At 40.9% G+C, this 25441-nt stretch overlaps 1 protein-coding gene across 1 annotated transcript in view; it reads left to right on the top strand.

Moving 5' to 3' along the window:
* Positions 1 to 6843: 6843 nt before the first annotated feature.
* The window catches only part of LOC143718451 (uncharacterized), a 64830-nt gene continuing 46232 nt past the window's right edge, over positions 6844 to 25441 (top strand). The window contains exons 1-5 of the mRNA XM_077209511.1: positions 6844 to 7151; positions 7791 to 7863; positions 17028 to 17965; positions 22241 to 22915; positions 23547 to 23840. Of these exons, the coding sequence (XP_077065626.1) occupies positions 7791 to 7863; positions 17028 to 17965; positions 22241 to 22915; positions 23547 to 23840 (1980 nt within the window). The 5' untranslated portion in view covers positions 6844 to 7151. The remainder of the gene's footprint in view (positions 7152 to 7790; positions 7864 to 17027; positions 17966 to 22240; positions 22916 to 23546; positions 23841 to 25441) is intronic.

The raw sequence follows: 25441 nt of genomic DNA, 5'->3' as shown, positions 1-25441 counted from the left end.
GGTACGCCACTGACCCATAAGCATGATTTGAAGCATCACAGAATATGTGGACGTCCAGTTCCGAATCCAGTTCTGTGCTAGTGTAGCATCGGGGTATAGCAATCTTGTTCAGGTACTGCAATTCTTCTTCCCATTCATGCCAGGCTTGCAAGAGGTCACTTGGTAGCAATGGGTCATCCCACTCCCGTTTTTTATCCCACAGTCTTTGTACCAGTACTTTGGCTCTAGTTGTGAAGGGGATAATATAGCCTAGTGGGTCGTACTGACTAGCTAAGACCTGATAGACATACCTCGTTGTGGGAACTTGTGGTTTCCTTCAGACGAGCTTTGTAACCAAGAGTGTCTGCTTGGCAAAGCCAATGTAGACCCAAGGTGGATTCAGAGACGTCCCATTGCTTTTCAGTAAGCCAAAGCTCATTTTTCTCAGATCTGGCTTCTACAGGAAGGTGTGCAACGAAAGAAGGAATGTTGCTAGCCCATTGCCTTAACTCGAACCCACCAGATACCAGAAGAGCTTGAAGCTTGTTCACCAGTTCAGTCGCTTTGTCAGTAGAAGTTACACTCTGCAGGAAATTGTCCACATAGAAATGTTTCTCTACAGCCACACGTGTATCTTCTTCTGGATCTGTGTTCTCTTGGACATGTTTTTGGACAGCAAATGTTGCGCAGCATGGGCTGCATGTAGTCCCAAAAGGCAAAACCTGCCACTCATAGACACTGACTGGTGTATCACGTTGTATGTTTCTCCACAGAAATCTGAGGAGTGGTTTATCCTCTGGGAGAAGACGAATCTGGTGAAACATGCCCTTGATATCGCTTGTGATGGCAATCGCATGCTCTCTGAAACGGAGTAACACTCCTAGTAAAGTGGAAGTGAGGGTAGGCCCAGCTAGGAGGTACTTATTGAGGTTATGGCCTTGGTACTGAAAGGAACAGTTGTACACTACTCTGTGCTTTTCATTATGGTATACCATGTGGTGAGGTATGTACCATGATTCAGGGGTTTGATCAACTGCTTCATCAGCCAGCTTGACAACATAACCAGATTGATCCAGCCTTTCAATTTCTTGGTTATATGCCTTTGACTGTTCGGGACTTTTACTGAGACGCCTTTCTAATGCTCTGAGGAGGGGAAGAACAGACTCTTTAGGCGCTTTCAATTGGGGCATGTCCTTTTTTCGGAGAAGCGGTGTGGCATAACGAAACACTCCATTTACGTTTACCCTTGCAGTCTTGGTCTCAAGCAGAGTGATGGCCTCCTGATCACAACGTGACCGTGTCACCACCTTCTCATTGCGGTATGGTAATATGTCAAGCTGCCAGAGTCTCTCAACATGCTGCAACAGCTCTGATGAGGTGGAAGTCACAGATGTGAAAAAGCATTGTTGCTCGGGGATTTGGTGCTGGAGTACATGAGCTGGCCCTTGCAGCGTCCAGCCTAATCTGGTTCGTATAGCAGCTGGCCCGCCTGGTGGGCCGAAGCACACTGGCTCCATGGGGATGATCAAATGGTGATGATCAGAGCCTATAAGCAACAATGGTTGAACCTGAGAAAAGGCATGAAGAGGCAGTCCTTTGAGATGCGGGTATTTTTCTTGTAAAATGGAAACTGGATGTGAATGCTTGGCCAAGCCCAAATTCTCGGCTGTAAAGGCACCCGTTATCTTGAACTTTCTGCTTGACTGAAATGCTGGGGACAGAGTGAAAGATACTTTTGTACCTTGTATGACTTGGGTGTCATGTCGAACTGTTCTCAAAGAGAGGGTTTCAGTCTGTCCATTAAGTTTAAGCTGCTGTGCTGCACCATGAAGCAGGATTGTACGTTCAGAGCCATCGTCCAAAATAGCATAAGCCATCATTGAATTTTTGCCATTATGCAACAGCACTTTACAGATTTTCAGAAGGACCTGGCTACCACCTGCTGGACGATCCAGGTATAGCATCTGACTCTCTTGGGGTCTTATGGATAGTGCTTCATCTCTGTTGATTTGCTGTTGATGTCATGCAAGATAGTTAGATGTTTGCCATTGCAAGTTTTACATGTGGCTTTTAATTTGCACTGGGCTGCCTGATGTTTCCGTCCGCACCTCCAACATCTCTTATTTGACTTAATCCAGTTGGTTTTGAGCTCACTAGTAAGCTGCGTGAAGTTATTACACTGGTTAAGATAGTGGTGGTTATTGTCACAGTAATGACAGTACACATTATTGCCGGGGTTTTGGAATTCTGATGGTTTCGCAGCTGGAGGGTTTGTGGACTGATCCACATGCAAAATGGATGCTGTCTGAAAAGTGTGCTTACGCTGTCGCGGAGCTTCTTTCTGCTGTCTAACATTTCCCCTCATTTCACTAGTATTGAGTTTACAGTCAGTGGGCTGCACCTGCAGCTCGAACTCAAGCCAGTGTGAAAAGTCAAGCAGGTTTGGAATTGGGTTTCTGAGGGGGTGAACATACCTCTTGAAGTTAGCCTTGAGATCATGAGGGAGTTTAGACATGAGTCTTGCCACATGTGAGCCACACTGCAATTCAACAGCTCCCTTCTCATCCAGCTGGTCAAGCATACCCACCAATGCTCGAACTCTGAGGGCAAACTTACGAAAGGCCTGAGTGTCTCCACTGTGAATATTTGGCCCGTCCATCAAGTCAGCAATTTTCTGCAATGCCAACTGATGCGGCTGTCCATAATGTTCAGTCAGCGATTGCATTGTATGGGTGTATGGATAACGAGAGTTGCTGTAAGAATCAGCGATTAAAAGGGCCTCTTCGAATTTCAGATGCTCAATCAGAATTTGATATTTAAACTGTTCAGTAGCATCGTATGGCAGCAAATTGTCAAGAGATATTTTGAGCCTAGCGAACTGCCGTGGATCCTCCACTGTGAAATCTGGTATTGAAGGGTTTGGACCTCGGTAAATGCTCTCTCTAGTGGGAGGATGAGAGCGCTGAACAAAGTCTCTTGGATGATAATGATGCCTTGGGTGGTAATCATTTTGTTCTCTAAATCTGAAGTCAGCTGCGGGGGAAGGATGACGTATTTGTGGCTGTGGTGGGATGTGTCTTTGGTCATGTACATAGCCTGGGCTATATGCAGCGTGTACACTTATTTTGTGCGGAGGTTGCGATGTACATGGCGAATTTGGTTGATATTGCACATGCCTGTTCTTTGGTGTGGACTGCAATCTCATCTCTGCAAGTTCACCTGACAAATTAATTTCACCGTCTAGCTCCTCATCTGCCGAAACTTCCTCTCCATCCTCCATAACTGATTTTCCAATCTCTTTAGAAATCCGAGTACTCATTTGAGCTACTGGTGACTTGCTCCGACGTGGAGTGGGAACAGGGGGATGTTTCTTAGCTGCCTTTGTTAATGAGTGAATGCGAGGCAAAGGCTCAGGACACTGTGATGCGTTGGTTTCATCCCTTTCAGAGCGGTGTGTCATGTCCTCAATGGTTTTATGCAGACGTCTGTTCTCTTCTCGTAGCTGCCAAATCACTGTTTGAGCATCTCTGTCTCCATACTGTTCTCCAGTATCCTCAGTAACATCACTTTGGTTAGTTACATGCCACCTAGTGAAGGGTGTCATCCCGGCAGCACCCTCATTTCCCGACTGCCAGCGGTAAGGCTCTGTCTGCATCCTCAAAGTAGGAGGATATGTATGCTGAAAGCCACTGTAGTCCACCTCATAATCTTCCAAGTGGCATGGAGGGCGTGATAGACGTTTACTGCGGACATCAGGCTCACACTGTGACTCTGAATGGGCTTTGGACATCTTATCCCGTGGCAATCACCGCAATCCGGCTCGAAGGACCAATATTAAATAGTTTTCTAGACTGTATTGACTGGGTCTGACTTAATTGGGATCATCACGGGGCATCGGTAAGAATGCACAAAAGTCCAATCGCTGTTTTGGTTTTAATGGTAGGTTCAAGCCATCAACATACTCAATGCAGTGCATGAACAGATGTATGTGATATTTGGTCTGTAAGTGTGGTTTCTATAATAAGAACAGAAATACAAATAATCAGTTAACAGTAATAAGCATTTAACTCAAAAGAATAAATACGCGAGGATGCATGGCTATAAGTGCAAACAATAGACTATTAATATACGTGACTATCGTCTTATAACCATATCTCAATCGATTAATCTTCACAATCCACATAAATATGGCTTAATGACATCTGTAGTGTGTAAATGCTGAAGTAAACATATGGAACATATGAGTTGTTATTATTTCACTTAAATACAGCGCACATCGGATCACACGTGCAAAGATAATGCACACAGACATACTGATAACATTAGCTTCACGGAGATACGAATTACCCTCAACATCAGAACGTTTCAACACATAATACAACAAATAGCAATATAAACAAGATTAAAGATGGTATATGTGGAAATTAAACTTACTTTCAAAGTTACGCACACTCATACACGCGAACCCTCCACAGCTTTCAAGCGGAACATAACCAGTTGCGTCAAACTCTGGGGGCGGGACTAAGTTACGACAGTCAATAATTCACAACCCACCAATAAGAATTAACTTCACTGAGCCTTTTCAACAGATGGTAAGTTAAGTTTTTTTCTTTCAGAACATTGATTCTGTGATATTTCTGCATCTCGGTTAAGATGCATCTTATAATTGAAAGAAATTAGTGAAGTGAGTCAATTAACATTATTTGAAATTCTGACATTATGAGTTGCAACTTGTATCTGAGAGCTAAACAGCCGTCAAAGTGAACACAATACAATCTTTTTTTGTTACATGACTAGATACTGTGCAGAAGTTTAGGCATGTTTCTCAGCTTCCACACCTACATGTCCTGTCATGATCTACTCGACGCCCACTTTGGTGTTTATTTGCTTTAAAAGGCTTTAAAGGGAAGCTTTGCACACCAAGTAAGTCACTATTCCCAGCAGAACCACAAGAATCTGCTTCAGAAACACTTGCCTTCTCCAGCCTCTCCTCGAGTCATCATTCAAAATGAGCAAGATCATTGTTTATAGCCAAGAGGGCTTCGGGGGCAGAACAGCTGAATTCAACCATGATGTCAACGACTTAGAAGAGAAGGGCTTCAACAACTCCATCGCCTCCATAAAAGTCATTGGCCAACCATGGGTGGCGTATTATGACAAGGATTTTGCTGGAAAGCAGCGGGTGTTTGAGGAAGGATAATACGCCACCCTTGATGACAAAGACAAGTTTTCCTACTTCAAGAAGGTCACAAATGATCTGGCCAACCCTGAAATCCAGCTGTTTGAGCACAATAACTACCAAGGAAGAAGTGTGACCATACGCAACGAAACTAATCTTACCGAAATTGATTTCAATGACAAAGCTTCGTCCCACAAAGTGAAAGGTGGCGTCTGGGTGCTGTACGAGCACATCAATCGTCGGGGTTCCCAGCTTATTTCTTTCCCTGGCGATCATATTTCCAACTATGTGCCGCTCTCCTTCAACGATGTGTGTGTCCCTTGAAGCCATAGACGGCAGGATCCCTTCTGGAAAGAACGAGGCAGGTGGTGAGGAAAGACTGATCTTGACCAGAAACGATGACTGTGACTCCAAGAAGTCTGAAGAAACTTCATGCAATTATACTAGACCTTATCATTTGAGGATATTTGTGTAAAGACATACTGTACATGTTAATTTGAAAAATGTTACATTACAAGGATGATTTTATTAGAAAAAGTGTTAACCTGCTGTTTGTTTGGCTTTTCCCCAGTAGTGATCAGTATCAGTAAACATATGCAATAAAATACAGTTTTGGAATTGTTACAGATCTACTACAGATCCTATTGTATTTTAATGTATTTCCCCTGTTTGATGAGAGTGAAATATGGAAAGGGATTTTGGATTCATATTATGCTGAGAAAGAGATAACGAATGCTGTTTTCCTCTGTCAACCCACAAAATAAAGACTCTGAAATATCTTAATGCTCCTTGTTTCAATTATCTTTTTTCCACATTTACATTTTTTCAATTAGCTTTTATCCAAACTGACTTACAGTTGAGGAATTCAAATGAAGGAATTCATATAAAGAGGCAATAAAAAGGAGAAGTACTATTAATACAAAGTTCCAGCTACCGTTAGAGCTAGAATAGGGAGGATTAAGGAATAGTGAGAATCCCTGAATTTAAGGAAGAGGTGGGAAGTCTGGAATAGACCAGTAAGAACTGACAGTGTTGAAACCGAGACACATTGACAAACTGCTTGTATATTTTCTGAAAACAACATGTATACATGAATATATATATATATATATATATATATATATATATTGATATTGTGTGTGTGTGTGTGTGTGCGTGTAACCCTCTACGTCAGTTTCCTCCCCCAAATGTCTCTGCATTGTTAATGTGATGGATGAATGAGGAGGACACCAAGATCGTGGTTGTGTCACAGGCAGTGAAGCTTTCGTTTTTATTAGTCTCTTCATCTGCAAACAACATCTCCACAAACATCACAAAACTGCAGCAGCTTCCTACAAGGAAATATAACTGTTAGTTACCAATCAACATAACAATGCATACAAAATTATAAAACGAAATAATATAGTTGTGGCTGCAGTTAAATTAACCTTAAATCAGAGGGTTCTCAAACTTACTAAAACACTGGAAAAATAACTTGCAGCATAGGACAAATAAAGTTAAATGTCAGATGCATCCAAAATACAAACAATAAACCCCCAAAATACCCAGATAAACCTCAAACTCGTTTTTTTTATTCAGCACTAGAATTTAACTTTGAACGCCACTGATATATGTTCTATAATTTGTATGTGGATTTCTATGGACTTCTGTGATTTTAGCAAACTGGACTTTTATTTTGGTGTGGTGATGTGACGTCATAATGCTGCGTCGCGCTCCTGCATCTGTTGTTATTCGGCTGAAGAAAGATTTGTGTTTTTAAGCATTTAAAGAGTTTTTGGTTCTTACGAGCGATGTAAAAAATAATTATGTATTATTGAATGTAACATTGTAATGCTTTATCTATCATAATGAACGTTATTTTTTGTGAGTATTTTCATGTGCATTTCTATGGACTTCTGATTTAAGCGTTTGAACAGGACTTTTATTTTGGTGGGGTTATGTGACGTCATAAGGCTGCATCGAGCTCCTGCATCTGTGTTTCTGCTGAAGAAAGGTTTGTCTTTTTAAGCATTTAAAAAGTTTTAAACCGCTCAATCACTTTTTTAGTTTTTACAAAGCGATGTAAAAATTAATTATATATATATTATTGGATGTAACATTGAAATGCTTTATCTATCATAATGAACGTTATTTTTGTGAGTAAAGCGTATCTAGTTACTACACACGTCGAGAAACAGAAAAGATGCATCTCGTTTCGCTCCCTATATCGTGAATCAGTTCATTATAAACACGAGCTGATCACTGATAAGTAGGTTTGATTGAAACGGATATTTTTGAAACTTCGAGTCTATTAAGCCAAATGTTTTGCAAAGTGATTCATTTTCAAGGTGCTCGAATCTCCTCAAACACTGACGACTCAAACAGTGTAACGTTAAATACAACGAGAACAACAAACACAAACAGGTGTAACGACAACTTTTGCTAAGTGTAATCTGTTAAATGTCAAGTTATTAAATACCAAATATAATTAGAACTAAATATTAATTGTCTGTTATAATGCTTTAGTCAGATAAATTTAAGTCCATTTAAGTCCATCAGTGCACTGAACTAATGAACTAACGTTAGATCTGATTGAGACGCACTCAGAGATTTAGTTTTGAGTGTTTTTACTTTATTTATTCTCATCTTAAAGATGGCGTTTATTAAAGAGGAGAGTGAAGACGTGAAGATTGAAGAAACGTTCAGAGTGAAACATGAAGAAACAGGTTGGTTTCATTCTCAAAGCTGATCTCAGTCATTTGATCCTTATTAAAATGTCCAATTCTACAGAAATGAATAGCCGCGTTTCCACTGTCGGGCCAGCGCTTTAAACGCTAATAGCCTCGGGCCTGTAGCGCAGAGCCCTAAACCACACCAAAGCCCGTATACGGAAAGCCTGTTCACTACCTATTAAGCCTAGCCTGGTTAAAACCAGACCTTTCTAAGTCGTAACTAAGTTAGGGTCTGGGGAAGGTTAATTCACAGATCATTTCCAAAGGGGCGTCACCAACGGACGTCGCTCAAATGCCTCTGGGCGCAATTGGATAGACCTTAAAACCAATCAGATCGATCATAATCTTGTAAAGCCCGCCTCAACGTTTGTGATTGGTGCCTCGATTTGGAAAGATTGGAAATGAGCTTGAATGGGCTCTTCGCCAGACTAACTTGCAGAGCAAATCTAAATTTGCCGGAAGTTTGTCTGGGTTTTCCCAGGCTATATTAAGCCCTATTGTACCGAATTTTGGTTGTAGTTCCACTGGGGGGCGATCGCCCTGAGTGAAAAATGAATGGGAGTCTATGGAGCCAGACGGCTAAATTTGTCTCTTTCACCCGATTACCATTGAGAAATCTCAGATTTGATTGTAGATTTTGCAAAAAAGTTTTAACAACATTTATCGTGTTTTACATTCATATTGCCCGTCATGCACAGTTACCCTAAAGGCACCGGGGGTGGTGGTGCCACCGGCTTGGGCCCGTCATCGCTGCTTGCAAATATATTTTACCATTATTTCACAAAAGAAAGAGGATACACATACTTTCTGTTTATTTGTAGTCACAGGGCTGTATATTTACATCACATTTAGTAAGAATTATCATTTATACAAAATTTCCACCAAAAATATGACCTAAGGAGCTCTAGCACTCTCTCCCAATACAGTGATATTTTTTTAGTCAGAGAAACAGGAAGCTCTTGAGAAACTGGAGTAGCTTTGTTTATGACACATGCGGAGCTACATATGGATATCAGACAGTCCGGTATAAAGAGAAGAGACATACTGACAAATAAAATAAATACTCTATTGTGATAGACTATAGCCTTATGATTTGTCTGATTTCTTCAAGTGTTCGTATTTACCACTTTTAATTGTTAGCTCGCGAGTCTTTTGCATCACATATAAATATTTCTGCTAGGGACGCACCGATATGAACATTTACCATTGTTTACTCGCATTTAAAAGCCATGTCCCAAAACTTATTTAAATTGAACATGTACAGTACAGTAGCCTAGTTTGAACCAGTGTAAGATTCTTCAACTTTTAAAATGATTTCTTTGCCTATGGCCAACTTTCTTTATAAAAAAAAATGTACAATAAGGTTTCATTTGTTAGAAATCATTTGATAGTTAGTTAATATGAACTAACAATGAATGAACAATACTTCTACAGGATTTACTAATCTAATATTAATCTCAACATTGTCTAAGACTTTTGTCATCTGTTAACATTATTTCATGCACTGTGAACTAACATGAACACAAATATTTACTTAACTAACATTAACAAGTTTATTGCTCTGTAAGTTCATGTTAGTTAATGCATTAACAAATGAAGCCTTATTGCCTAACAATAAATAAATGCATAAAAACCCCTAAATAATGCAAACAAGTCATTGAACTAGAGGTCTGCGCGGGACACAATTTTCAGACCCGCTCCCGCCCGCTCCCGCAGTGTTCAGTCCCGCTCCCGCCCGCTCCCGCAAAGATTTGTCATTTTTAGTACCGCTCCCGCCCGCATCTGTGATATAATGTCCCGCTCCCGCCCGCACTTTCCTTCTGACGAAAGGTCTTGGGGAAAAAAATGCGTGCACACAAAATTCCTTACCAATACTTGGTAACATATTTATTGGTCCCATATTACGAACAGCATAATATTCACAACAATACTTTATCTGAAGCACTAGAGGCGCTCTGTTCCTCGTCCATGCTGTCTATTTTGAACTTGAACTAGCTTTCGAATTCGAACTCGGAGCAGCGGGAAAGGAATTGTCTCTAAACAAGTGTGCGTGAGATTAGGCCCCGCCCTACCCGACAACATTCACAAGTTTAGGCTGCTTAAAACGTTTTTATTGCTGCCAATCAGAATCTCCCTCACAACTACAAATTAACTACGCTACTTTAATCATTTATATATTTTACTTTATACTCATATTTAATTTGCGGGAGTGCAGCGTATCATCCCTCCCGCCCGCACCCGCAAGTGCACCTCATCATCCCGCCCGCTCCCGCAATGACCTTTAAAAATTTGTCCCGCGCCGCACTGTTTTGCGTCGGGACCCGCAGGTCCCGCGGGACTCCCGCGGGAGTGCAGACCTCTACATTGAACAACATTAATACATATAAAGAATCAAAATGCATGTGCCACGGATAAATAAAATACGAAAAGAATACGAGAACAATAATAGTTATTCATAATAATGCATCAATGTTTTTTGAAAAAAAATAATAAACATTTTTAATATTACAGTAATTGTAAACATCTTTAATATTACAGTTTCAAATAACATTATTGCTGTTTGAGCATTGCGCACTGAAGCTGAAGAGAATAAACTGAAGTGCGTTGCTAGAAGTTTAATAACTCTACAAAACACATCCTACAAGATAAATCAGATATTTATACTACATCGACTTTATATTATGACTTATTTCTGCACAAAATTACACAAATCCACAAGCGAACTTGACTGCTGGTCAAAATGTGCAACTCCTGTTGTGGATGCGTTTGTTCCCAAAACAACGTGCTGAAACTGGCACAAAAGGCTGCTAATCCACAAGAGAACTTGACTGTGTAACTCCGTAGACGCACTCTTTCCACAACAGCCCGCTGAAACACGGGCAAACAAAGAATTCACAACACTCTTTTACAGTCGTGTTCTCATTATAATGTTATGTAACCTATATGACAGACTTGCGCTGCTCTTAACTGTATTTTCCTTTTCGAAGTAAATGCAATCCTATTTCAAGCAATTCAAATCCATCATGATGGACAGTGCGCATTTGAAGTGTCTCAGCTTAAGGAAATGAGACATCTATCTGCTTTAATATATGAGACTAATTTTCTTATCAGATTGATAACGATAACAATAAAAAGGACTGTTTATCGGCCAATACCGGTATGGTGATATATTGTGCATCCCTAATTTCTGCCTAATATGTTGATCAGGAACCACATCGGATCACAAACAGAAGTTATTTCAAACATTCCCTGCTGTCTGAAAGTGAGTTTTGAGCTAAATGATTTTAAGTTTTTAATGCTGATGTTAACTGGTATATGATATCAAGCCCCAGCTGGCCCGCTTTGGACCAATGTATTCGGCGGGCCAAAAAACCCTGGCCGTTGGCCCAGAGGACCCCGATGAGGCTCGATCAAGCCTAAAAGTGACAGTGGAAATATGACTGGCCCTGCCACGCACTAGCATGCTCGCTTTTGGCCCGACAGTGGAAATGTGGCTAATGATGGTTTTGAAGAAAGAACTAATTAAAGCGCTTTTATTTGATATGGAACTGTGAAATCTGAGTGATCAATACATAGGCGTAATTTGCGGGTGGGACGGGAGGGACATGTCCCCTACCACTTTTTGCCAGGGTCGATATTGTACCCACCACTTGTAAAACATCACGGATGTACTAAAACATCTCCAGTTAACTAGCAGAGCATTCATTTTTATTTGTTTGAACCTCTGACACGCTTGGCAAAAGTTCTGCCACTGGACCATTAAAGTACATTCGTAAAACAGTCGGATCTATGTATTTATTCAAGTGAAAATTCTCGGCACTAACAACATATATTAGATCTCTTTAAACGACAAATTTTTGCACCCGATACCCGAGTAACGATTTCTTGTCATGGGGATCAGCCAAAACCTATCCCAATACTTAATATAAGACAAAGATAAATACAAACAAAATGGAGCAGTCTGATGCAGCCCATAAGGTTTATTAGTAAACTGTGGAGGACAAAATAAACATTTTTTTGTTTATTTTGAGAATGTTTAACATTCTCATTTTCCACTAGATATTTTCCTCTATATGTCATCAGCAATTTTTGATTTCGGCACGCTCTGCAGCAGCTGAGCACTAAGGAGCGAATGTACAGTGACGTGACATCACTGCCAGATTCAAACTGTGCTTTCGCGCTATGGCTGGCACTGACCCAAAGACGGACGCGCTCAGTGCTTGTCATAGGCTATACCACAACTGTTCAGTGTTTTTAACCACATAATATTTATTTTAGGTTTCAGACATTTAAATACATATAATTTATAGCAAAACAATACATTTTTAGTTTGTAAAAATTATTTCCATTACACGAGAGTAGATGTTAAAACTTCATGCTGATTTGTACTCGGCTTTCGCCAAGATAATCACCAACTAAGACGTAGCTTTACAGTAACCTATGCTTCTCCATCCATTTACGCTTCTTTCCATCTGGTGACGTGAATCTTCTGTCTGGTGTTAATACAGTGTATTGCGCGTCAGCACACACAACGGCTGCAACCACAGTGCTGTCCCCCATAACAACCCTCTGGATTGAGCGGAGTAGGGAACATCTCTAGGGTCTTCAAGTGGGCACCTTCCGTCCTCAGTGTTTCGTCGACTAGCCCACGACACCTCAAGAGGGCTCGACAGTGACTCTGGCGTCCCAGAGTCACCCCCCTCCGTCCCCCACTCAACTCAGCCCAGGTCACTGACCTCTACTTCCCTCTTGCTGCTGAGACCTAACCACAATCTCACAATCTCTCCGCAACCCAATCATACGCGCCAACCCGTTTGACTAAGGCTGTCGAGCCCCACTGGTGCGTTAATATGCAGTTTCAGTGGCAACGGTTCCGTATGGCATACCACCTACCACAAAACACAATATCTGCCCATCCACCCGTCATTCACGCAATATACACAGGAACGTAATGACTGTAAATACTATACAACCTATACAAATAAACCAACAGTTGCTGCTGAGACCTAACCACAATCTCACAATCTCTCCGCAACCCAACCATACGCGCCAACCCGTTTGACTAAGGCTGTCGAGCCCCACTGGTGCGTTAATATGCAGTTTCAGTGGCAACGGTTCCGTATGGCATACCACCTACCGCAAAACACAATATCTGCCAACCACCCGTCATTCACGCAATATACACAGGAACGTAATGACTGTAAATACTATACAACCTATACAAATAAACCAACAGTTGCTGCTGAGACCTAACCACAATCTCACAATCTCTCCGCAACCCAACCATACGCGCCAACCCGTTTGACTAAGGCTGTCGAGCCCCACTGGTGCGTTAATATGCAGTTTCAGTGGCAACGGTTCCGTATGGCATACCACCTACCACAAAACACAATATCTGCCAACCACCCGTCATTCACGCAATATACACAGGAACGTAATGACTGTAAATACTATACAACCTATACAAATAAACCAACAGTTGCTGCTGAGACCTAACCACAATCTCACAATCTCTCCGCAACCCAACCATACGCGCCAACCCATTTGACTAAGGCTGTCGAGCCCCACTGGTGCGTTAATATGCAGTTTCAGTGGCAATGGTTCCGTATGGCATACCACCTACCGCAAAACACAATATCTGCCCAACCACCCGTCATTCACGCAATATACACAGGAACGTAATGACTGTAAATACTATACAACCTATACAAATAAACCAACAGACCTTTCAAGTTTTCAAGAATTCTACGAAACCGTAGCATGGCGGCCTGTACACAGCCAGCTAGAATCTTTCCGTCTCAACCACAGCCAGTTGCTGCTCCTTTCTGCTGCTTCAGATAAGTTCTTAACTGTACGACGCAACTCTTGGCCACTGAATCCGACGTCTCTGAGGAACCGGGTTGTAGAGTGTGCCACAAAACCACGACAACCCACTTCCACTGGATAAACCTGGACTCTCCATCCTCGCTGTTCTGCTTCAGTGGCCAGATGAGCATACCGCAGTTTCTTCCTCTCATATGCCTCATCTACCGCATCCTCCCATGGCACTGTTAACTCTATCAGTTGAACAATGCGTGCTGATCCAGACCACAAAACAATATCTGGTCGTAGGTTAGTGGTGGCAATCTCAGGTGGAAAAATAAGCCGTTGATCAAGATCAACCAGCATCTTCCAGTCCCTAGCAGCTTCCAGTTGTCCTGGGCGAGAATTGGTGTTAGCACCTTTTCTTGGTGGTTGCTCGCCTTGGCGGAGGAATGTTGTCTTCTGCGTGTAATGTTTTGCTAGAACAGGCGGCAATTTATTGGTCATACTACGCTTGCCTTCCAATGCTAAAGCCAAACATCGTAATACTTGGTCATGGCGCCAAGTAAACCGACCCTGGCTAAGAGCCACCTTACATCCTGTCAAAATGTGCCTTAATGTGGCAGGTGATGAACACAAAGGACAAGATGGATCCTCTCCTACCCAGAGGTTTAGGTTCTGCGGTGATGGGAGAACATCATATGTTGACCTAATAAGGAAACTGATCCTACTCTCTTCCATTGACCAAAGGTCTTGCCAGCCCATTTTGCGTTGTTCCACACTCTCCCATCTCATCCACTCTCCCTGCTTGGCCTGGGAAATGGCCTTTATACATCTCATCCTCTCCTCCTGCTTTCGAACCTCGTTGACTACCAGCTTCCTCCTTTGGGCTGGGGCTGCCTTGTGCCATTTCGAGGAGCTAAACTGAGCCCAAAACCCCCTCTTCCATGCTGTACCTGTCCCACGATATCCCCAATTTGAAGGTCAGCCTTTGCCTCTACTACAGATTTCTTTGCTGACCACTTTCTACCAGTTTTTACCACAGGGGCTGTCTCCCTTACACATTTGTCGCGTGACTCTGCTAAAGTCATTTCCAGTCTGACCTTGGCACACTTAAACTCCTCGGTTAAAGCAGAGACTGGTAGCTGCAATACTCAAAATACACAATGGTGTCTATGGAAGCAGCAATAACAAACCATTCAAATATTTTTGCCGACGATTTTTATTCATATCAGAGTCAGACACACAATGTAAATATCTATAAAGTCAACTCTTATTTTTCTCCCAGTTCACCGGCCACTTTCATGTATTTCGGGAGAAACTGATGAATTCACGAACTGTAATAAATCCAACAGACAGGAATCTTAACTGCGGCACAAACAAACATGACGGCGCCCATCTCACGTTACAGATCAAGATCATTTGCTAACAAACATGACGGCGCCCATTACAGATCAAGATCATTTGCATCGCAATGCCGGCTAAACATCGTGATGTCTGTCAGTCATCACGATGGACGATGATATTGTCCATCGGCCCAACGCTAACTAACACTTTCTCTTCTCTTCTATTCTATTATTTTAAAAAGATAAATAAAACTGCGTTAAATTAAACTGAGAGGGGCCATAGCACTTGCGTATTGTTGTCCTACTGTTAGTTCAACTGCTTCTATTCTCATTTGTAAGTCGCTTTGGATAAAAGCGTCTGCTAAATGAATAAATGTAAAGGTAAATTTTCGAAAATTGTGACTCACTCATTAGGTTTAATTAAAGTAACACTATGTAGTTTTTTAACCTTCATAATATATTTCCAAGACCCTTGTGATGGTACATTGACTTACAATAGGTTAAATGACACGTCTGCCATAGCCTGACGTGGTCTGTATCGCTTTTACTGGCACTATGTAACTTCGGGTTTCGAGTAGGAACCGGAGCACAAAAAGAACTACAAAATTCGACTGCTTTACGGCATACATAGTTTTTCTTCGTTTGTGATGTCTTTCATAAAATCATGCATCATACTCTACCTTGTCTGTGGCCATTGTTGATTCCAAAGCCGGTGCTGGATAAACAGAGAGCATGCGCGTGCGACAGTAAGCTGCGGTAGGCTAAATTATTTACGACAGCGGTAATGGACAATTCCGCTTCCAACCTGTAGGGCGACCGCAGAGGAAAAGTTCCTTGGTGTTGCTTTAAACTAAAATAAAAAGAAACATTTAAACTCCAACATGGAGAAGTCTGATGTAACTCATAAGGTTTAATTAAACATTGTCCAAAATGAAACAGGATAGAAGTTTTTAAAAAGTTTTAGTGTTTCTGCATTTTGGGAAGACAGTCTATTCCTCTTTTCATCCAAAACGTGTGCGGCTGTACTGAATAGCCGCTCACTATCAACACTCGTCGATGGAGCACTGAGGTAGACTCGTGCTGCCTTTTTTGCAGTTGCCAGTTTTTTGTATTCGCCATATGTCTCGCGGTGGCTCGTCCTTAAGTGCCGAATCAGGTTCGTCGTATTAAATGTTTGTTACAATGCTCCTCCACGTGAGATTTCTTTGTAACAGACACGGCAAATAGCGAATTTTTCATTGTTTCTCGAAACATCATAGTAATTCCACACCGACGATGACATGACTACGGCGCCAAATCACTTAAGTCCCCACGCATCATATACGTACACACGTGTTGACGTCTTCAAAATGTGATTGGTGTCTAAGATCAGCCAAGTTTAGTGAGTACCAATCAAGTCATAAAATGTGATTATCGGCTATACCTATCTCCGGCCGATCGATCGGAGCATCCCTAATATATACAGTAGTCAAATGTTTGAAGTCGATCAAAAAAGTTAATCAAAGTTGTCCTAAGACAAGAAAGGGTATTGTTCAAAATTAATGTATAACTTTGAAAGATTTTGATCCACATGTTGACTACTGTTTATAAAAAAGTACATATTTATGTACATGTGGTACATGACTATAAAATAAAGTGCTACCGAAATGTCATTATCAAAGAACCAATTTCTGTCAACGCAACACCCGTGGTTCTTAATTGTAGAAAACAATGTAACAGTAAACTTTCTTTCATTGACATAACAGTGAAATTTAATGATAATGACTCACAGGGGAAGCATGTACAAGGAGAAAAGCAGAGGACCTACTACTGAGCCCTGTGGCACACCATACTTGTGTTTGATGAGATGTCTCTGCATTTACAAATAAACAAATTAAAGAGTAAGGAAAATTGGCAAGAGGTTTGAGATTACAGGTAACAACTCTTTCAGTTGCATTCAGCATGTTTTGATGTATGTTGCTTTGTCTCATTAAACTGGTGTTTACTTGTATTTGTCCCTTTTCTCCTTAGACCTGATTCCGCTGAAAGAGGATAGTGAAGTACCGAATGAAATAGAGGAGAGAGATCAGTATGAGAAATATGATTTCACAACTGGAGAAAAACGGTTTAATTGCTCACAGACTGAGAAATATTCCTCACAAAAAAGAGCTCAACAGACAGAAACTATAAGTTATTTCATCTGCCCTCATTGTGGAAAGAGTTTCACTAAAAAAGGAACCCTTAAAGCCCACATGAACATTCACACTGGAGAGAAGCCTTTCACCTGCAAACAGTGTGGAAAGAGTTTCACTACGAAAGGAATCCTTAAAGGCCACATGACGGTTCACACCAAAGAGAAGCCTTTCACCTGCCCTCAGTGTGGAAACAGTTTCACTCAAAAAGGAAGCTTTAACAGGCACATGAGAATTCACACTGGAGAGAAGCCTTACAGCTGCAAACTGTGTGGAAAGAGTTTCACAACAGAACTAAACCTAAGGTATCACATGAACAGTCACACTGGAAAGAAGCCGTTCACATGTGAACAATGTGGAAAGAGTTTCAGACACAAAGTAACCCTTAAAAAGCACCTGAGGACTCACTCAAGAGAAGACTGTTGTAAATGTTATCAGTGTGGAATGAGTTTCACAGATAGAAATCATCTTACGGCGCACATAATAACCCACACCGGAGAGAAGCCTTTCATGTGCTATCACTGTGGAAAGACTTTCGCAAACAAATCAAACCTTGAGGTTCACATGAGAGTTCACACTGGAGAGAAGCCTTTCACATGCCCTCAGTGTGGAAAGAGTTTCAGATTTAAAGGAAACCTTCAGACGCACATAAGAGTTCACACTGGAGAGAGGCCTTACACATGTCTACAGTGTGAAATGTGTTTCACATATCAAAGGGACTTGAAGCGTCATTTGCAAACTCATTCTGGAATTGAGTGTTCCTCAATCTGGCAAGAAGTTTAGAAAAAAAAACTCCACTGCCTATTGACAAAATGTCCAGCTTTCTGTGTTTTCACTGTTATACTGTAGGGGGCACCATGACATCTGAACAAGTACTGCATCTCTGGATCAAAATAAAACAACATATAAATCAAAACTGCCTAATGTTACTGAATGAAATGTCGACCCAGGACAAGCTATAGGACTGTGAAGCTTTAGGGGTGTTGATGGACTCGATCTACTCCATATGTTTTGGTCATCGTTTTGAAACCGATCTGGATGTAGTCTTTGACAAAAACGTGATTTTTAAAAAATTATCAAAAATGCTGGCAGGTTTTTTTTCTTTTTTTTTCTTAAACTGTGATCAGTGTAATTAAAAATTTTATATGCCATCACACTTACACATAAGTGAAAAAAACATGCAGATGTGAGGCTATTTTTGTTTATGTGGAGTTTTAAGTGGCACAAGACAGTTTGTATGAGTCAAATAAAGGTTATGTTCACACCTGAGCTTAATGCGGGTCAAATCTGATTTTCTGCTAAAAAATAATCAAACGAAAGGTTTGACTGTTAACATGACTTTTTAAATGTGTCCCATGTCATATACTCGTCCGAACAGTTGATTCTCCTACACTCCACCATGTCATTTATTTGCATCGGTCACGTTGCAGATTAGAAGAGACATATATAGCCACACCACCACCCTTATAGTTTGTCAGCTCTGTTAATTGTACATAGTTTACAAGTTTAATTTCATCTATCGGAATTCTTCCTACTCAACCACGTCTCTGACAAAGTAACAATATTCAGATTATATTGGGCTACCCAAGCACGTAGTTGATCAATTTTAGGCAGAAGACGATTTATATTCAAACGAACAATTTTTAAACCTTTAATATAATCCACTTTATAAACAATAAGTCAAACATACTTTAAATGCTAGTAAATCAAGAGTTACGCCAACCAAAGTTCAATTAACACATTAACAGTTCAAATATAGCAACATAGGATTAAAGGGGAACTTGGCAACTATTTCAACTTAATAAAACCGTTTAGAAATCATCTGTATGGTGAAATAACCTGTTCTGGTGAGAATGGTGACTTTCCCCGCTCCCCCCAACGTCCCTAGGTGGAAAACCAACCTTGCAACATGGGGACTAACGTTCCTGTAAATTGGAAATAGGAAGTCTCGTGAGACGCGTGAACGAGCAAGAATCACAAACTGCTTTACGGAAATTCAACATAAACACACACGCCGCCCTCAATGTGTGTGATGTATTACCCACCTCGGTAGATGTACTCCACACGATAAAGTTGGCCGGCTCCGATAATAACAAATGCACATGAGCAGCGGTAGAAAGGGGGAGGAGGGGCTGCAAGTCAGTTTTTTTACGACAGTTCTGTGAAATATACGACCCACAGCTGTAGGGGGAGCTCGTTGAAAAAACATGCTACAAGAAAAGTGAAAATCAGCGAAGAAATGGCTAGAGTTGCCACGTTCACGTTTAAGTGGATTGCTTTAGGAGGGAGAAGTGGTAAGTTAAGATTTTTTTTTCTTTCAGAACATTGATTCTGTGATATTTCTGCATCTCGGTAAAGATGTATCTTATAATTTAAATAAATTTGTTTAGTGGGTCAATTTACAGTATTTAGTATTTTGGATATGTGAGAGCTAAGCAGCCGTTAAAGTGAACACAATGTGAGCTTCGGCAATCTTGGTATTACTAGATCTTTGCGCAGCATTTGATACCATAGATCATAGCAACTTGGTTCTCTTACGAGAGGTTCTCTCGTATTGCTTAAGTTGCTTACGCTACGGGTAAAGTCATTTTTTCTTGAGATATTGAAGCCAACAATTATCCTTAATTTTGTATTTATTGTCAACGCAGTGCAGCCACTAGCAGACCTAGAGCAGGCTATCTAGCGTGCTCATTGGTTGCTCTGCGGCAACTGCAGCAGCCTATCGCTGAGCCTGGCGTGACCTCACGCCCAATGAGGGTGCTTCGCGCTCTCTACGCGTCACAGCCCTCCAGAATGGGAGTGGCTTAGAGTATATAAGTCAAGCTCATAGGTTGCAACTCTGATTTTCATCTCTTCAGCGAAGCTCTTCGCAATCGCTTGATCCTGAGAGAAGCCGCCGCCGTTGAAACCAGCGACTGCAAGCAGAGGAAAGCGTCTGAGGAAGCCGGTCGACTTCGCCGCCTTCAGCCATCCGCGCCTGCTACGCAATCTAACGACAGTATCCTTTTGCTCTTTTCCTAAAAGAGCGCGAGGCGTTTTTATAAAAATGCCTCGCATTTCCTGGGGCTCAGACTGGCTCCAACTATATCCACTTTTAAAACTTGGTTAAAATCTCATTTGCTATCCCGGGTTTTTAATCTTGATTAGGTGCTGAGACATATTTTACTTAGAATTTGTGTTTATTTGTATGTATGCTATTGTTGTTGTATTATTTGTTCTTTGTATGATTAGTATTATACAGTGAAGAAAATAAGTATTTGAACACCCTGCTATTTTGCAAGTTCTCCCACTTAGAAATCATGGAGGGGTCTGGAATTGTCATCGTAGGTGCATGTCCACTGTGAGAGACATAATCTAAAAAAAAATATCCAGAAATCACAATATATGATTTTTTAACTATTTATTTGTATGATACAGCTGCAAATAAGTATTTGAACACCTGTCTATCAGCTAGAATCCTGACCCTCAAAGACCTGTTAGTCTGCCTTTAAAATGTCCACCTCCACACCATTTATTGTCCTAAATTAGATGCACCTATTTGAGGTTGTTAGCTGCATAAAGACACCTGTCCACCCCATACAATCAGTAAGAATCCAACTACTAACATGGCCAAAACCAAAGAGCTGTCCAAAGACACTAGAGACAAAATTGTACACCTCCATAAGGCTGGAAAAGGCTACGGGGAAATTGCCAAGCAGCTTAGTGAAAAAAGGTCCACTGTTGGAGCAATCATTAGAAAATGGAAGAAGCTAAACATGACTGTCAATCTCCCTCGGACTGGGGCTCCATGCAAGATCTCACCTCGTGGGGTCTCAATGATCCTAAGAAAGGTGAGAAATCAGCCCAGAACTACACGGAAGGAGCTGGTCAATGACCTGAAAAGAGCTGGGACCACCGTTTCCAAGTGTAATGGGGTAGAATATGGACTACAAACTAGATGGACTACAAATCCCATGATTTAAGATGCTACAAAGGGAAACCAAACTGTTTAGACTTCCTCTTTGTGGTACCATGTGTCAAGCAGGAAAAGCTGTTTGGTGTCTTTCAAGGCTGTGTAATAGCAGATGAAAAACTAAGTTGATTAATGAGCAGCATATAACTGAATTGGGAAGGTAAGGGTTGTGATTTATGATGACTAGAGTGAGTTTGTCTAGTTTTAACATGTTTGTATTGGTCTTCTGTTTTAGTATTCTGATGGGAATGGTGTTGATTGGTGCCTCAGAGAATTAAGCAGATATATTTGAGAACACAGGTACTGATCTTAATTGAATTATTGAATATGGGGATTTGATTTTCAAGCTTAATTTTATAATTGTAATTTGTGTGTTATGTTTAATGGTTTTAAGGTTTTTTTTAATCTTTGTAAATATTTTATTGGGCAATCATCAATTTGTATTCTTTGTTTTATTTACAGATGATGCATGATTGCCGTTTACTTTATTGAAAGCATTGGTGGCTTAATGGGTGTCTGAAGAGATGACTTTAATGTTGAATTGAGTCTTGTGTACAGAAGTGGCAAAGTGATTGATTTAATTTGTGATATTGTTTTGTTGTTGTTTTGTTTGTTTTGGACCTGTAACTGACAGTGGGGTTCCCATCTTCTTTTATATGATCTACTCTGTTAAGGTTTGGGGAATAGATTGTAGTGGTTTGATTTACTTTACAATTGTGGAGGTTGGAGTGAATTTGTGTTTGGTGAACTTGTGAGTGTGCACACAGTTTCAGAGTAATTTCTATTGGATAGGATTGGGAACCCTGTTGTAACGGTTACAATTTTGTTTGTTTTCTCTCTTTGCCAGTTCTGATTACCCATTGTGAATATTGTGCAATAAACTTTGTTATCTTTGCAACGAAACACACTGTGGTTGTGGCCCTTTTATTTAGTTCTCCTCATCTCTTGCGAGATGACGGGGTTACAAATGGCGTAGTCGGCAGGGTTTGTTTGATTTTTGGGCAGCACTGCAGTGTGTTTAATGTGCAAATATTTTGTTATCTTTGCAACGAAACACACTGTGGTTGTGGCCCTTTTATTTAGTTCTCCTCTCTTGCGAGATGACGGGGTTACACAAGGTTACTGTTGGTAATACACTAAGACGTCATGGTTTGAAATCATGCATGGCACGGAAGGTTCCCCTGCTTAAACCAGCACATGTCAAGGCCCGTCTTAAGTTTGCCAATGACCATTTGGAGGATCCAGAGGAGTCATGGGAGGAAGCCATGTGGTCAGATGAGACCAAAATAGAACTTTTTGGTCATAATTCCACTTGCCGTGTTTGGAGGAAGAAGAATGATGAGTACCATCCCAAGAACACCATCCCTACTGTGAAGAATGGGGGTGGTAGCATCATGCTTTGGGGGTGTTTTTCTGCACATGGGACAGGGCTACTGCACTGTATTAAGGAGAGGATGACCGGGGCCATGTATTGCGAGATTTTGGGGAACAACCTCCTTCCCTCAGTTAGAGCATTGAAGATGGGTCGAGGCTGGGTCTTCCAACATGACAATGACCCGAAGCACACAGCCAGGATAACCAAGGAGTGGCTCTGTAAGAAGCATATCAAGGTTCTGGCGTGGCCTAGCCAGTCTCCAGACCTAAACCCAATAGAGAATCTTTGGAGGGAACTCAAACTCCGTGTTCCTCAGCGACACCTCAGAAACCCGACTGATCTAGAGAAGATCTGTGTGGAGGAGTGGGCCAAAATCCCTCCTGCAGTGTGTGCAAACCTGGTGAAAAACTACAGGAAACATTTGACCTCTGTAATTGCAAACAAAGGCTACTGTACCAAATATTAACATTGATTTTCTCAGGTGTTCAAATACTTATTTGCAGCTGTATCATAAAAATAAATAGTTAAAAAATCATACATTGTGATTTCTGGAATTTTTTTTTTGATTATGTCTCTCACAGTGGACATGCACCTACGATGACAATTTCAGACCCCTCCATGATTTTTAAGTGGGAGAACTTGCAAAATACCAGGGTGTTCAAATACTTATTTTCCTCACTGTATTTAAGTTCTTTTTTACACCACTTTGGGCAACTGTTGTTGTATTAAGTTGTGCGGTATTAATAAAGAAGAAAGAACACAATACAATGTTTTTTGTTTTTTTCCCCCAGTCATTAGCTTGTAACATACGACTTGTCGAGAGTTTTGAACCTTGTATTAGGCTACATGTTTGTAGATACTGAGCAGAAGTTGGTATGTTTCTAAGCTTACACACCTCCATGTCCTGTCATGATCTAGTCAATGCCCACTTTGGTGTTTTTGTGCTTTAAAAGGCAGCTTTGCACACCAAGTAAGTCACTGTTCCCAGCAGAACCACAGGAAGCTGCTTCAGAAACACTTGCCTTCTCCAGCCTCTCCTCGAGTCATCATTCAAAATGAGCAAGATCATTGTTTATAGCAGAGAGGGCTTCGGGGGCAGAACAGCTGAATTCAACCATGATGTCCAGAAGGGCTTCAACGACTCCATCGCCTCCATAAAAGTCATTGGCAAACCATGGGTGGCGTATTATGACAAGAATTTAGCTGGAAAGCAGCGGGTGTTTGAGGAAGGAGAATACGCCACCCTTGATGACAAAGGACAGTTTTCTTCCCTCAAGGTGGTCACAAATGATCTGGCCAACCCTGAAATCCAGCTGTTTGAGCATGTGAACTATCAAGGAAGAAGACCATACGCAACGAAACCAATCTTCACAGCATTGATTTCAGTGACAAAGCTTCTTCCCACAATGTGAGAAGTGGCGTCTCCCGCACTTTTAGAAACAGGTGATCCTGTCCCCCGCATATTTTTTGACCCAGCGCCAATATTTCCACCTGTGTTCTCTGAGTTGTTACTTAGATTTGAGTGAACTAACATTCAGCTAATCACAGCGCGAATCATCTCTTTGGTCTGTCTGCCATGATTTTCAAATCTATTGTTGCTCTTGCGAATTATCGTTCGTATAGTCACTTTGCTGTTTGGCCGTCTGGGGTAAAATGCACCCCAGAAAAATGCAGAGGACGATTACATCCTTTTTTCAAACACACAAAGTATAATGTGTTACAGTATGTTGCGATGACATGAATCACGCGTAAAGTTTCCTTGTTATGATTTAACCTTACTGTAAGACACGCAGTAAGACAACAGAACCCGTATGGACCTCGTCACGTCGAGCTGGATTGTGCCGAGTGTGTGTTAAATGCTCTCCTACTTGTCGCTTTGGATAAAAGCGTCTGTTAAATGAGACATAACAGATTATTCTCAGCAGGCACACAACGTTGAAATTTGGTTAATTTTCAGTTGCGACGTCAATGTTAATGTCAATGTTAAATTGATGTCCAATACCGAATACATTGATTTAGGTTTTATTGATATATTTTTTATAAAATGTCTGTTTAATAAAATTACTGTAGATGTAATCTGTATACTCATTGAACACTTTTTTTTTTGTCCAACTGTTAAAAAGTAAAATAAAAGTTATTTTTCAAGTGTAGTGTAACTGAAATTTTGTAAATATCATAAAATATCTTTATTTCATAAAAATAAAGTATAGATGTCCACAGTGGTCTGAAAGTCCAAAGTCCTGCAGTGTTTTTTTATTTTGAGTATGATTTCACAAAAATAGGTTGCTGTAAGCTATCATGGCATGTTCCCAAAATTGCCACTAGGTTGCTGTAAAATGCCAATTGCTATTCTATCTAGAATTATTATTATGAACATCACCTTTCAGTCCCTCCAGAAAAACGCGATTAAGCGATCGCATGATTCAATGCATAATCAGCCAAAGTCCGCATATTTATGCGGGGGCCGCATTTTTTCAAATACACCGCACTTTCGCCGCATAAATTGCCAATTTCCACGCAAAATATGTGGGGCTTGCATGATTTCATAATCCCCGCATTTTCGTTGCAAAAAAGTCACATATATCTTAGCAGAAAGTTGAGAAATGTTGCGTTTACTTCACACACGAGCAGCCATATCCCCCTGTTGCCATGGGAACGTTATGAAGTGACGTAATTACGCGACGTGAACATCATCGAAAAGCTGTGAAACAGGAAGCACACATTTTATTTTTTTATATTTTATTTATTCATTTTTATAGAAGTTTCCTTCTAGCATATTCCTTTTGTAAAGCCACAGAACTTGTTTGACTCATCAATGTTTTGTAAGTTTGAGCCATGTGTTAAAACCCTCTGGGGTTCTTCGGACCAAATGGTCCCGAAGAATTTAAATATAAAAATGTGTAAAATCATAGCTTCATCGGAATGG

The sequence above is a fragment of the Siphateles boraxobius genome, unplaced genomic scaffold (genome assembly GCF_051911475.1).
Source record: "Siphateles boraxobius isolate OS27281-9 unplaced genomic scaffold, OSU_SipBor_1 61, whole genome shotgun sequence".
In the NCBI taxonomy this organism is placed as follows: Eukaryota; Metazoa; Chordata; class Actinopteri; order Cypriniformes; family Leuciscidae; genus Siphateles; species Siphateles boraxobius.
This window is presented reverse-complemented; position numbering and strand designations above follow the sequence as displayed.